This window comes from Mya arenaria, chromosome 14 (assembly GCF_026914265.1).
Source record: "Mya arenaria isolate MELC-2E11 chromosome 14, ASM2691426v1".
Taxonomy (NCBI): Eukaryota; Metazoa; Mollusca; class Bivalvia; order Myida; family Myidae; genus Mya; species Mya arenaria.
In genome coordinates, this window is record NC_069135.1 from 37,334,061 (window position 1) to 37,347,261 (window position 13,201).

General features: G+C 36.9%; 1 protein-coding gene across 1 annotated transcript; it reads right to left on the reverse strand.

Annotated features, from left to right (window-relative positions):
• Positions 1–3,070: 3,070 nt before the first annotated feature.
• On the reverse strand, positions 3,071–4,277 carry LOC128216633 (kelch-like protein diablo). The gene is made up of 2 exons (XM_052923247.1): positions 3,880–4,277; positions 3,071–3,759 (listed from the first exon to the last, which is right to left on the reverse strand). The coding sequence occupies exons 1-2, from the start codon at positions 4,253–4,255 to the stop codon at positions 3,386–3,388; spliced, it is 750 nt and encodes a 249-aa protein (XP_052779207.1). The 5' UTR covers positions 4,256–4,277; the 3' UTR covers positions 3,071–3,385.
• Positions 4,278–13,201: the final 8,924 nt, after the last annotated feature.

The window sequence follows — 13,201 nt, forward strand, 5'->3', positions numbered from 1 at the left end:
AAAAACGGGATAACAGGTAATAAACGCTAAGTTGTTAATTTCCTAACATAAATTTATTTTGATTTTTAAAATATTTCTTTAAATTTTAAACATTTTTGCCAACATTTTCTGGTTCAAAGTGAAGTGTTCTGTTTTGATCAAGGGGAAGTAACTACAGAGGATTTTAAAAGTATGTTCTGAAAGCTTATATTTTCACTCCTCTTTTGCAATGAAAATATCAATTCACTGTTGTTATTTCACTAATAAAACCCCATATTTCATCGGAAAGCATAAAAGTTATTTCAAAATGTTCATATGTTTTACATTCGATGACATAAAAAAGCTTTTGATATGCCAGGTAAAAAAATAGTAATTTGGATTAAACAATTCTGTATTGAGCGAGCCTTCGACAAAACGCGGTGAGATTATTATGATAATAATAATAATAATTATAATAATTATGATAATAATAAAAATTAACGTATAACAGTTGTGATGTTATTACAAAAATCACTGTTACCTTTCAAAACACTTCTATATTCGGTACATGTCAAGCAGTTGAACAGGTTGAATTAAATATTCAACTCAGAAAAAAAATGATAAAGACGCGATTAGTTTTGCCGATTTAACCAATCTGATTTAAGCACTGATAAATGTCCAGTTAGCGCACTCGCTTCTCACCAAGGCGACCCGGGTTTGATTCCCGGCCTGGGCGTATGTGAATTTGGTTGATGGTCACCAAGCCGGACAAGTGGGTTTTCTCCGGGAACTCCGATTTCCCCCATCACACAAGACCACACTCTCGCGCAACTTCGTGCCAACGAGAGTGACTTAGTTTAAGCTATCATAGCTTCCTTCACAATCATTGTAAATTATATAATGGTTAAATGTCCATCGCACCCGGAACGGTGATATGCTACTTGCAGCAACTTCCCGTGCAGTCTAGTTTTTGATAAGACCTTTGCATTAATATACGTATCGTATGTCCGTAGGTAGTTATTGTCAGTCATTAGTCTGTTAAGGTTATAATGAGCCTATGTAAGAGAGTAATCTGAAGCTTCTGCGGTAGAGCGTCGACTGTTGGTAGCAGAGCTCTGATGGCGGCAACATCTGAGTCCACGTTGTGGGCATTGAAATAAATGCTGAATATGTTTTGGACGGTGGCGGATAATTTGTAAGCACAGGAAAGATTGATTTTCATAGCTTAAATTTAGCCGTAAAACGGTAAAGTGAGAACGGCTTATAATACAATAAAGGAAAATTTTATTATTACTCTTATGTTAAACGCTACCTTTCATCAGGACGCTGTCAGGTACTATCAGGATGGGGTTGTTAATTTGTTTCAACCAGTCGGAAATTGATGACAGGCCAGTAAACTTGTCCGTAGACTCCACCGATGGCATGCAGTTAAACATTTGCTCTCTCTGTATCGCGATTTCAGTAAGCGATATGATGGATGTCGGAATACGGCCACCAACGGGTCTGATATATGCTGAAAACATTTTGCCGGTATCAATATACAAACGATGGAAGCAGAACTATGTCATTGTCATGTGCTGTAAAAACACGACGAATTATAAAACGGTTATTACTTTGGGGAAAGTATGGTCTGGTGTGATGTCGTCTGCTGAATCGATTGCGGTTCCTACGTTTTCACTTCGAGTTCACTTCAGCGGACGTGCCATAGCGAATCCGCCTTTCCTGTATTCCAAGTAAAACATAAAACCTAACATCTTTTATTACATACCATTGAGACATTTCTTCTTCTTCGTGTTTTGTGAAAAAGTATTGCCGATCGAAGTATGTGGACTGTCGGCCTTTTAACATACTTAACAAAACATATTAGATGCTCCATTTTTACAACAATAGTAATTAAACCGGATTCCAACGCTCGTTTACTATATCCATCAGTGAAAAATAGAAATTATATAAGCTGAAAGCGACGGCTTTTCATACGTGCACATGTTTGTACGTGAGTCGCAAGAAGTGGCCAAGCAGTGTTACTGAGCTTAGCCGAATTTTTGCATTGACAGCTGACACACAAAACTGCAATATCGATCCATTGATTGAGTGGCAAATGCTTATTGAAAAGGTTTAAAAATGGGATGAAACAAAACCAATTAAAACTTATATATAAATACGCTTTATTTTCAGTTATCACCGAAATATTCAAATTAATTAAATCGGTTACGATAGCCGATTGCTTAGTGTCGGCCTCTTGATCAGAGTGTCCCGAGTTTCATTTTTATCCGGGGCATCGTTTGATGATAGTACTGGTTATCAGCCAGGAAAATTAAATGCTTCTAAATTACATGTGTGTAAGATATCTTAAAATTGTAACGTAACATTTTAAAACGCATGTGCGAAAACATGGATAATATATATGGTTCATGCAACCGATAAATTTCGTGTTTGTTATTGGAATACATGTCGTTCTCTTTGCATTCATTTCTTCGAAACATCACAATTTAACACCAGCATTACGACTACGAACATCAAAACAACGTTGACGTCAGAGACTTTAAAATAGACGTTTTTGAACGCTTGTTTTAAATTTGTCGCTTAAATAGCCCGAAAACCATATATTTCATTAAATAACTCGAAAGGTTTTATATCAGGATATAAAATGGTAGAAAAATTAAAGAAAGTGCCAGGCTTTTAGCGAATATATTTTCACTCTAATGCCACTCGGTGAACGTAAAGAAACGTGCTCATTTGTCTATAGACACGCAGCTAATCTTCCGCATATTTAATAATATGTTGAGAAAAAATATTGTAACAGTTATATATCTGTTTAAAGGCATCTTTTATGCATTTCCATAAATATATTGTAAAAAACGGCTGCTGAGTGACGTCAAAGGTATAATCATGTGAATATTGGTATGGTGTGAGATTTTTTAACCTTTTTTCGAGTAACTGACGACGCCGATATAAGTCATTTATGCAAAAATTGAGTAAAACATACCTGACACAAGTAGGAAATGAAAATCATTTTGAACAAAGTTTATTCTGTATTTTGTACACATTATATTTCCTTTTTTTCTTCCATTTCTGTACCTACTTTCTTATATCAATCATTTACAAACTCGAGTACAATTACATTTATTTAAAAAAAACTTGTATTCAGATCCAATAAATGTATGCATGCAATTAAGCTTACAAATTTCGGCTTTTTATTTTATACCATAAAATGACATAAAACATGTCTTTGCATTTTTCACTTTTTAAAAAAGCCGTGATCAAAACCCTCCTCGTGTCTTTAAAGATCCCATTGTAGTACTGTTTGTATGCACTGATGCTACATCAATTATCCTGTATATGCTAAGTGTTATTTTAAAAAGTATCGAATGCTTCATTATCAAGGTGCTTTCTAAAGTCCATCGAAACGTATTTCTAATATTCACATCTATTTGAGTAAATTTTTGTTCGGTTTAAAGCCAACGTTCTGGTAGGAATTCATCACACGTTTCGAAAGAACACGAAATTTTAAGTCTGCGGGCAATTTTTCAAAATCTTCGGTATTAAGTAGATTTCTGACCTCAAAACACGCCAAACAGCTTTCTCCTATTTGCAGTACCTCTTTATAATTAAACGTTGACGCCACTGATAACACCTTAATTATCCGGCTTGAATTCGGTGTCCAACCACTTTCGTATTTTTTCAATGCTTCATTATAATCCTTCGGTAATATATCTTCACTCATTACTCTTCTGCACTGTTTTATCATGGACTCATTCTGGTACTTTTCTGCAATTTCTACCATTTCAAACACGTTTTCATCTGTAAGTATAATTCAATGTTTAATGATTAAATATACATATTAAACGAACAGAAATCGTTATTATTCTTCAAGGTTGGGTGTTAATAAGAAATTTTAATTTAATAAAACATCCTAAGTACCTTTTGGAAGTTCAACCAACATCGGATCACAGAATTTCAAGAACTGTATAAAATCAACCCTTTTTATGTCCTCAATATTCACGTTGTTATCCTTCTTTTCCTTAAAATCATGTTTAAACATGGCCTTAAACATGGGCGAACATCTTGATAAAATCACTTTTGAGAAGAACAACTGTTTGTTGTCTTCATTTGGAAATGTAAATTTCACTTTATCGTCTTCGTCAAACTCTCCTGAGATTTCAAAACTGTATTTTGCTTTTTTCAGCGGACTTCCCGAGTCATTGGATTCTGTACAGGCTGAAGATGTAGATCCAGACAAACCTCCTCTATTCGCCATATTTGATAATTGTGCAATTCTAACAAACCAATATTTCATACACACTCATTCAAATATCTTAACTCCGCTATACGTACAAACATGTTGAAAGAGTTTAAAGCGACAATTGGAATGTCGCAATTATTGAACAATGCTTTTCATAAAAACCTTGTTTCGAAATCCATATAAATCAATTTACAAATCGTAAATGTTAAAATGAGGCGACTACTGTTCATGGTATAGGATTTCAAATAATAGATGATTGTCAAAGGATCTGTTATCATTACGGTATTTGATGGAAATTATACTAATCTTTGCAGCCATAATATTATTTAACCGCTTGATGTATTCACACCTTATATCTCCGATTTTTATTTCACAAATGTGGTCGTACTGAGTTACTGTGTCCTACATATAGCCAACAGGTATGCGGTATGATTTATATGCGGTCTGACAGAAAAACAGTGTCCACACATGGTATAACGTATACGGTATGAGCTTCATGCGGTTTAACTTAAATACAGTGCCACGCACATAGAATACACGAATACGGGATGAGCTTTATGCAGTCAGACTGAAATACAGTGCCACGCGCATAGCATACACGTATGCGGTTTGAGCTTTATGCAATATGAATGAAATACAGTGCCACGCACAAAGCATACACCTATGTGGTATGAGCATTATGCAGTCTGACTGAAATACTGTGTCCCGTCCATAGCTTACACTTATGCGGTATGAACTTTATGCAGTCTGATTGAAATGCAGTGTCTCGCATAAGGCATATATATATATGCGGTATGAGCTTAATGCAGTTTGACTGAAATACAGTGTCCCGCACATAGATTACACGTATGAGGTATGAGCTTTATGCAGTCAGTCTGAAATACAGTGCCACGCACATAGCATACACTTATGCGATATGAGCTTAATGCAATATGACTGAAATAAAGTGCCCCGCATAAGTCATATACGTTAGTGGTATGAGCTTTATGCAGTCCGACTGAAAAAATGTCCGATATATAGCATACACGTTCGATATGAGCTTTATGCAATCTGACTGAAATACAGTGTCCCATATATAGCATACACATATGCGATATGAGTTCTATGCAGTCTGACTGAAATACAGTGTCCCATATATAGCATACATATATGCGATATGAGCTTTATGCAGTCTGTCCGAAATACAGTGTCCCATATATAGCATACACATATGCGATATTAGCTTAATGCAATATGACTGAAATACAGTGACCCGCATAAGTAATATACGTTTGCGGTATGAGCTTTATGCAATATGACTGAAATACAGTGTCCTGCACGTAGCATACACGAATACGGTATGAGCTATATGCAGACTGACTGAAAAACAGTGTCCCGCACGTAGCATACACGAATACGGTATGAGCTATATGCAGTCTGACTGAAAAACAGTGACCCGCAAGTAGCATACACGAATACGGTATTAGCTTTATGCAATCTGACTGAAATACAGTGACCCGCACGTAGCATACACGTATGTGGTATGAGCTTTATGCAATCTGACTGAAATACAGTGACCCGCAAGTAGCATACACGAATACAGTATGAGCTATATGCAGTCTGACTGAAAAACAGTGACCCACAAGTAGCATACACGTATGCGGTATGAGCTTTATGCAATCTGACTGAAATACAATGTCCCGCACGTAGCATACACGAGCACGGTATGAGCTTTATGCAATCTGACTGAAAAACAGTGACCCGCAAGTAGCATGTACGTATGCGGTATGAGCTATATGCAGTCTAACATAAATACAGTGGCCCGCACATAGCTTACACTTATGCGGGATGAGCTTTATTCAGTCAGACTGAAATACTGTGCCACGCGCATAGCTTACACTTATGCGGGATGAGCTTTATGCAGTCAGACTGAAATACAGTGCCACGCGCATAGCTTACACGTATGCGGGATGCTGGTTAGACAATGTTGGTTACTCGTCGGATCGCAAGTCATTGGTTGTCAGAAAAGGGGATTGTGGTAAAGACCATGATGTTTACAATATAGTCCAGTCATATTGTGAAAAAGAAGTATGGTCATTGGGTTAAAATCTTGGACACACAGTTTACGTGTTAGGAGTAAGTCTTGAGGTCTTATATGGGTTTAGTCATTCAGTGGACTAATTGAAACCCATTTTGGCTTTCACATATTTACAGTTTGTTTTTACAATTAAATTAAAGAACTTCTAGAAGTTTACAGGTTTGTGTAGATTTCACTGGCGTACATATTTAATATTTAAGTTAAAATGGTTGCCATGGCAACCAAAAAGCTAATTTAAAAATAGTTTTGTTTAATTAAGTGATTTTGTAAGATTTAAAGAACAAGTAAATACTACGTAGACAATTTATTTACTTATACATTTCCTCTTTATAATATTAAGGGTCATGGCGGTCATCTTGAATTTTGGCAGCCATCTTGGACGAAATTAAGAGGAGTCCTAAGCTTTATTTAAGCTAAACATATATATGAATCATCTAGCAAAGTTTCACAATTTTAACCCAAAGTGCACACTTTGTTGAAATGTTGTCACGATATGAACATAACATTGTCAAATAAAGTTTAATCATACAAGGTTATTTAACTGAGTTACCTATGAACAACTTATGAATACAATGTACACATATTATGTTCAATGACATATACACATATTATGGTCAATGCCATGTACACATTGTATGGTCAAGGTGTTAATTATCGAATCTGAAATTGTACGGAATAATGCATATACGTATATTACTAAGGCCCTAATTAATCGCAATTTCATAGCAGATTTAGTACGACGGTAAAATCGAAATATGATAGCCCCCAATAATTATCATCCTTTCCCTACGAAAGAATACTTTAAAATCGAGTCCATGTACATCGCTTCAATTTCATTGGCATTATATATGTTTGAGCAGGGCTTTTTGCAATACATACTTAACCTTTTAAACAAACCATTGCTTCCACTGACCTCTTGACCCTGGTAATGGACCCAAACTTTATCGGATTGTGTGCGATAAATGTAGTTACCACAATTTATTGATTGAGGTTCAAAATGATTAGTTGTAGAGTAAAAACAATTAATTTCTTAAATTTGACCACGTGACCTTATTCTGAAGGTAAATGGCCCATATTCCTACTTTACAAACAGTTTATGAAGAAAACATTCAGACCAAGAATGTGATTGGGACAAAAGTGTGGCCTAAAAAGAGTATAAAAATGCTTTGCTTTGGTTTGACGTTTCCATCTACGTTTTGATCGCACATGACTCGGTATCTTATTACGCCTAGATATAAATTTCATTGTTTCTGGGCCATTATTATGGCCTCTTTTTTGTTTACATGTATCAAAATTGTACCCAACATGTCATCCAGGTATGTAGTCACCCCACATGTCATCCAGGTATGTAGTCACCCCACATGTCATCCAGGTATATCATCACCCACTTGTCATCCAGGTATATCGTCGTCCAACTCGTCATCCAGGTATATCGTAGCCCACTTGTCATTCAGGTATGTCGTAACCCAACTCGTCATCCAGGTATGTTGTAACCAACTTGTCATCCAGGTATGTCGTCGCCCCACTTGTCATCCAGGTATGTCGTCACCCACTTGTCATCCAGGTATGTCGTCATCCAACTTATCATCCAAGTATGTCGGCACTCAACTTGTCATCCAGGTATATCGTAACCCCACTTGTCATTCAGGTATGTCGTCACACCACTTGTAATCAAGGTATGTCGTAACCCCACTTGTCACCCAGGTATGTCGTCACCCCACTTGTCATCCAGGTATGTCGTAACCCCACTTGTTATCCAGGTATGTCGTAACCCCACTTTTCATCCAGGTATGTCGTAACCCACTTGTCATCCCGGTATGTCGTAACCCCACTTGTCATCCAGGTATGTCGTCACCCCACTAGTCATCCAGGTATGTCGTCACCCCACTAGTCATCCAAGTATGTCGTCACCCCACTTGTCATCCAGGTATGTTGTCACCCCACTTGTCATCCAGCTATGTCATCACCCCACTTGTCAAACAGGTATACCGTCACCCCACTTGTCATCTAGGTACACTGTCACCCCACTAGTATCAAGGTATTTCATCACCCCACTCGACATCCGGGTATGTCGCTACCCCACTCGTCAACCAGGTATGACGTAACTCTACTCATAATAAAGGAATATCGGAACCCCACTCGCCATCCGGGTATGTAGCTACCCCATTCGTCATCCGGGTATGTCCCTTCCCCACTCTTCATCCAGGTATGTCGTTACCCTACTCATAATACATGTAGGCCGAAACCTCTCTCGTCATCCGGGTATGTCGTTACCCCACTATGGCCTCTTTTTTGTTTACATGTATCAAAATTGTACCCAACATGTCATCCAGGTATGTAGTCACCCCACATGTCATCCAGGTATGTAGTCACCCCACATGTCATCCAGGTATATCATCACCCACTTGTCATCCAGGTATATCGTCGTCCAACTCGTCATCCAGGTATATCGTAGCCCACTTGTCATTCAGGTATGTCGTAACCCAACTCGTCATCCAGGTATGTTGTAACCAACTTGTCATCCAGGTATGTCGTCGCCCCACTTGTCATCCAGGTATGTCGTCACCCACTTGTCATCCAGGTATGTCGTCATCCAACTTATCATCCAAGTATGTCGGCACTCAACTTGTCATCCAGGTATATCGTAACCCCACTTGTCATTCAGGTATGTCGTCACACCACTTGTAATCAAGGTATGTCGTAACCCCACTTGTCACCCAGGTATGTCGTCACCCCACTTGTCATCCAGGTATGTCGTAACCCCACTTGTTATCCAGGTATGTCGTAACCCCACTTTTCATCCAGGTATGTCGTAACCCACTTGTCATCCCGGTATGTCGTAACCCCACTTGTCATCCAGGTATGTCGTCACCCCACTAGTCATCCAGGTATGTCGTCACCCCACTAGTCATCCAAGTATGTCATCACCCCACTTGTCATCTAGGTATGTTGTCACCCCACTTGTCATCCAGCTATGTCATCACCCCACTTGTCAAACAGGTATACCGTCACCCCACTAGTCATTTAGGTACACTGTCACCCCACTAGTATCAAGGTATTTCATCACCCCACTCGACATCCGGGTATGTCGCTACCCCACTCGTCAACCAGGTATGACGTAACTCTACTCATAATAAAGGTATATCGGAACCCCACTCGCCATCCGGGTATGTAGCTACCCCATTCGTCATCCGGGTATGTCCCTTCCCCACTCTTCATCCAGGTATGTCGTTACCCTACTCATAATACATGTAGGCCGAAACCTCTCTCGTCATCCGGGTATGTCGTTACCCCACTCGTCATCCACTAATGTCGTTACCCTAATGTTTTAAGGCGACTGTGTGCTTTTATCCATTCCTGTAACCAACTTTGACTTTACCAAACTAAGCAAATATGTTCGAATGTATCTTTAAAAGAACATAACTTAGCAGGTCACTGTTTGATCACAGTATAAGCGCTTCCGTAAATAATTCGAAATATTATAACTGAAACGGAAACTGAATAGAAAAATAAGATAAAAATTATATTAACCTTTTAAATTGACTTCATTTCGATTTCGTTTTTTTCGTTTATTTTAACTTAAACAAACCTTATACACATTGTTAGCAATCCTTTCGAAGATAACTGCATGTATACCATTTATGTTCACTCGTGTTTAAGGCGATGTTTGAAGATGATTTTAAGGAAAAGGATAAGAACGTTAACATTAAGGACATTAAGAGGGCTGATTTTATGCAGTTCTTATACGTGTGTGATCCAATGGTGATTGAACATCCAACAAGTTAGTATGTTTTTAATGATAGGCAGTAAAAGCTAAGTTGTAATATACAAAGTAGAGTATTTGTCATATGTTTATGTAGCTTTTGCATCATTGTGCGTATGTTAATATTCAGAATATTGCAGGAATAAGGAATCAATCAAATATGTTAATAAATACCTACTAGCTTTATATTTTTGTTCCAGATCAAAATGTGTTCCAGGTGGTGGATATCGCAGAAAAGTACCAACATGAGTCCATGATGAAAAAGTGCAGATCAATAATGAGTGAAAATATATTGGGGTAGATACAAAGTTATAACAAATGAAGCTATTGATGTGTTGTCAGTGGCTGAGAAGTATCAAAGAGTTATTGCAAAAAGACGAGGAACGTTGGGTTGAATGTGAATTTGAATATCTTCTTAACACGGAGCATTTTGAAAAGTTGCCGTTAGACTTAAAATATCAAGATCTGTCAAAACGTGTGCTAAAATACAATAAAGAAAGGGTATCCAAGTATTCATATGTATGATGGTTTAGGTGTAAACGAACGATTTTTCGTTTATTGATGACATTGATGTCCATTTATTTTTAATTATACTGAACACATACAAGCCCATAATGATTGATGTTTTATCAGTGGTTACAGAACCAGGTTATTGAAAGGGGGAAATAACTGTCCACAAACCTGAACTTTCTAGTTATATTATGACGATCGATTGTTCAAAGCGTTTGATACTGTTTAAGCAAACACTTTTTCAATGTTCGACTTTGATGATATTCAGATGATGGTCATTGGATATGTTATAGTTTTGTCCATGTGACTTATAACAGTTTTGTTTGTTATAATAAAATAAACATTGCGTTTAAACCCTTTTTGTCCCGTTTCGTCCTGAAACTCATCGAATTTGAAGCCAAACGTACGGTGCCATGTACTCCATTGACAGATGGACTGGATGCCGTCATACTGCAGACCCAGTCATTGTTAGTGTTCCGAACCTCATCTCTTCAACTCCCTATACAAATGTGACCAACATCATTATCGGTACTTGTGGCACTTTCTCAGAAGCTGAACTCAAGGGTTTTAGTTTAAGACTTTTAGAAAGGTGCACTTTTAACCCATGTTTGCTACGTTTATTCGCGTCTGTTTTTTTGGAACTGTTATGGCCTTGGTGCCGCTGTCGGCGATGTCGTTGTAATCAACTTTAACTTTGTCCATATATCAAAAACGGTTCAAAACACTCATATTCTAATTAATATAAAATGTTACCAGAGGGAATATGTACATATATGCAAGACTCTTAACTCTGACTATCAGTTGTTGATTTATTCCCCTTTTTCGACCAGAAACATTCAAACACTTCTGCCTTTACCAAAATTGTTGAAGATGTTCAAACGAAACATTGTACACTTGAACCAAGAGATGAACAATACGCACACGAATAACGGGTCAATAACAGTGACATCAATTATATTCTGTCGTGCCCCCCTTTTCGAAAAGAACAACAGACGAGCGAAGTTGTTCCCACCGCTGGCAGTTGCATAACGTAATGAACACATCTCTAGTCAACTACTTAATAAGTATTCTTGTAATTATATAAAACTATAATTTCCACACGAATGTCTTAATATGAAATCTACGAATATGAAAGAGTTGCATTTTGTCTTTCCCCAATAGTGTATGTACGTCATTACTTCATATAATTCTGGAACTGTCTATTTGCTATCCTGCTGAAGGAAATATCGGGTTGAGCTTCAAAAGTGCACGTCATCCAGTATAACGTTTAGACGTTAATCCATAGCTGATTTTGTTTGAAATGTTATTGTATAAGTAAAATTCCAAAAAAGCTCTGGTGCACAAATGCCCATTGTGACAAATATTCTTGTATGTGCTATTGCTTTTGCAAAGTTTAGGGTCATAATTCTTGTAAGACCTGGTGCAATTTGAAACAAATCAATGATGCACAATTGTCCATGCTTACCAACAGTTTTATGAGTATAGATACAATAATTATTTGAGCTACATTCGACACATTATTTATTGTACGTAAACGACATTACGTGATACTTCGAATCTTATATAGTACCTCGTATTTTTTCGGGTAGGGGAATTATGTTAGTGTGATACGTCTTTTTTGATTTACTAAGCTAATGAGGAACAGGAATACGACAATACATTTTTTTGTAATTCTGATTTAAAACGAACACAGAATCAATGAAACTCTACCTTTTATAAAAAAATATAACGGACCACGTTTGATTTTAACAATGTTACATAATAAGCTAGCATTAAGTTCTTTTTTAAGAAACAATCAGCGATGATATGCCTTTCAATAATATTGCGTTTTGAGATGAAAATCCTTTAAACCGAACCGATTAAAATTGCACACTATACTTAAATTTTATTGGTTATGCCTTTATGAAAACTTACCAGTTTAATGATTATAGGCCACAGAATATTCGTAAAAGTCAAATTTAGCAAATGTGTCTGTACCGAAGCCATCCAAAAATATACTTGTATCGAAGTGTTGTAAAACCTAGAAAAAATATGTTGAAATCGACAAAAACGTTAATCGATAGGCTTCATCTCTTTTCAAAATAAAAAGTAGGTCAAAAGTTAGTACCATTTTATTTTGATACCGGGAAAGTAGCATTTGTGTTCATGTTGCAATTCTTGTTTTTTCATAGTGTAAACACTTTAGTAAATCTTTTGAAATATCGGTAGGAAACTGTTTAAGACAATTAATAATAAAAGTGTATTGGTCTCCTAAATCAAATTAGTTTCGATTATTTTTTTCCCGTACTACTTTAAATGATTAAACTGAATATACTGTATGCACATTTTTCGCAATCATAATCTGAGATACTTCACTGATTTATCTGAGTTTCTGTATTAAATACACGAGTTGGTATCTCGTTAGTCCCCGATAAAAAGTGATACTATATATACTATACATAATCATAAATACGAATGGCTTACAAAAGAAACAACAAATGCATTATGAAAACTCAGGAGAGTTTGCTGAAGACGGATTAGTGACATTTACATTTGCCAATGAAGACAATCAACAGTTGTCCTTTTCAATATTTATTTTAACACGATGTTCACCTGTGTATAAGGCCATGTTTGAAAATGATTTCAAAGAGAAGAAGGATAAAAACGTTAA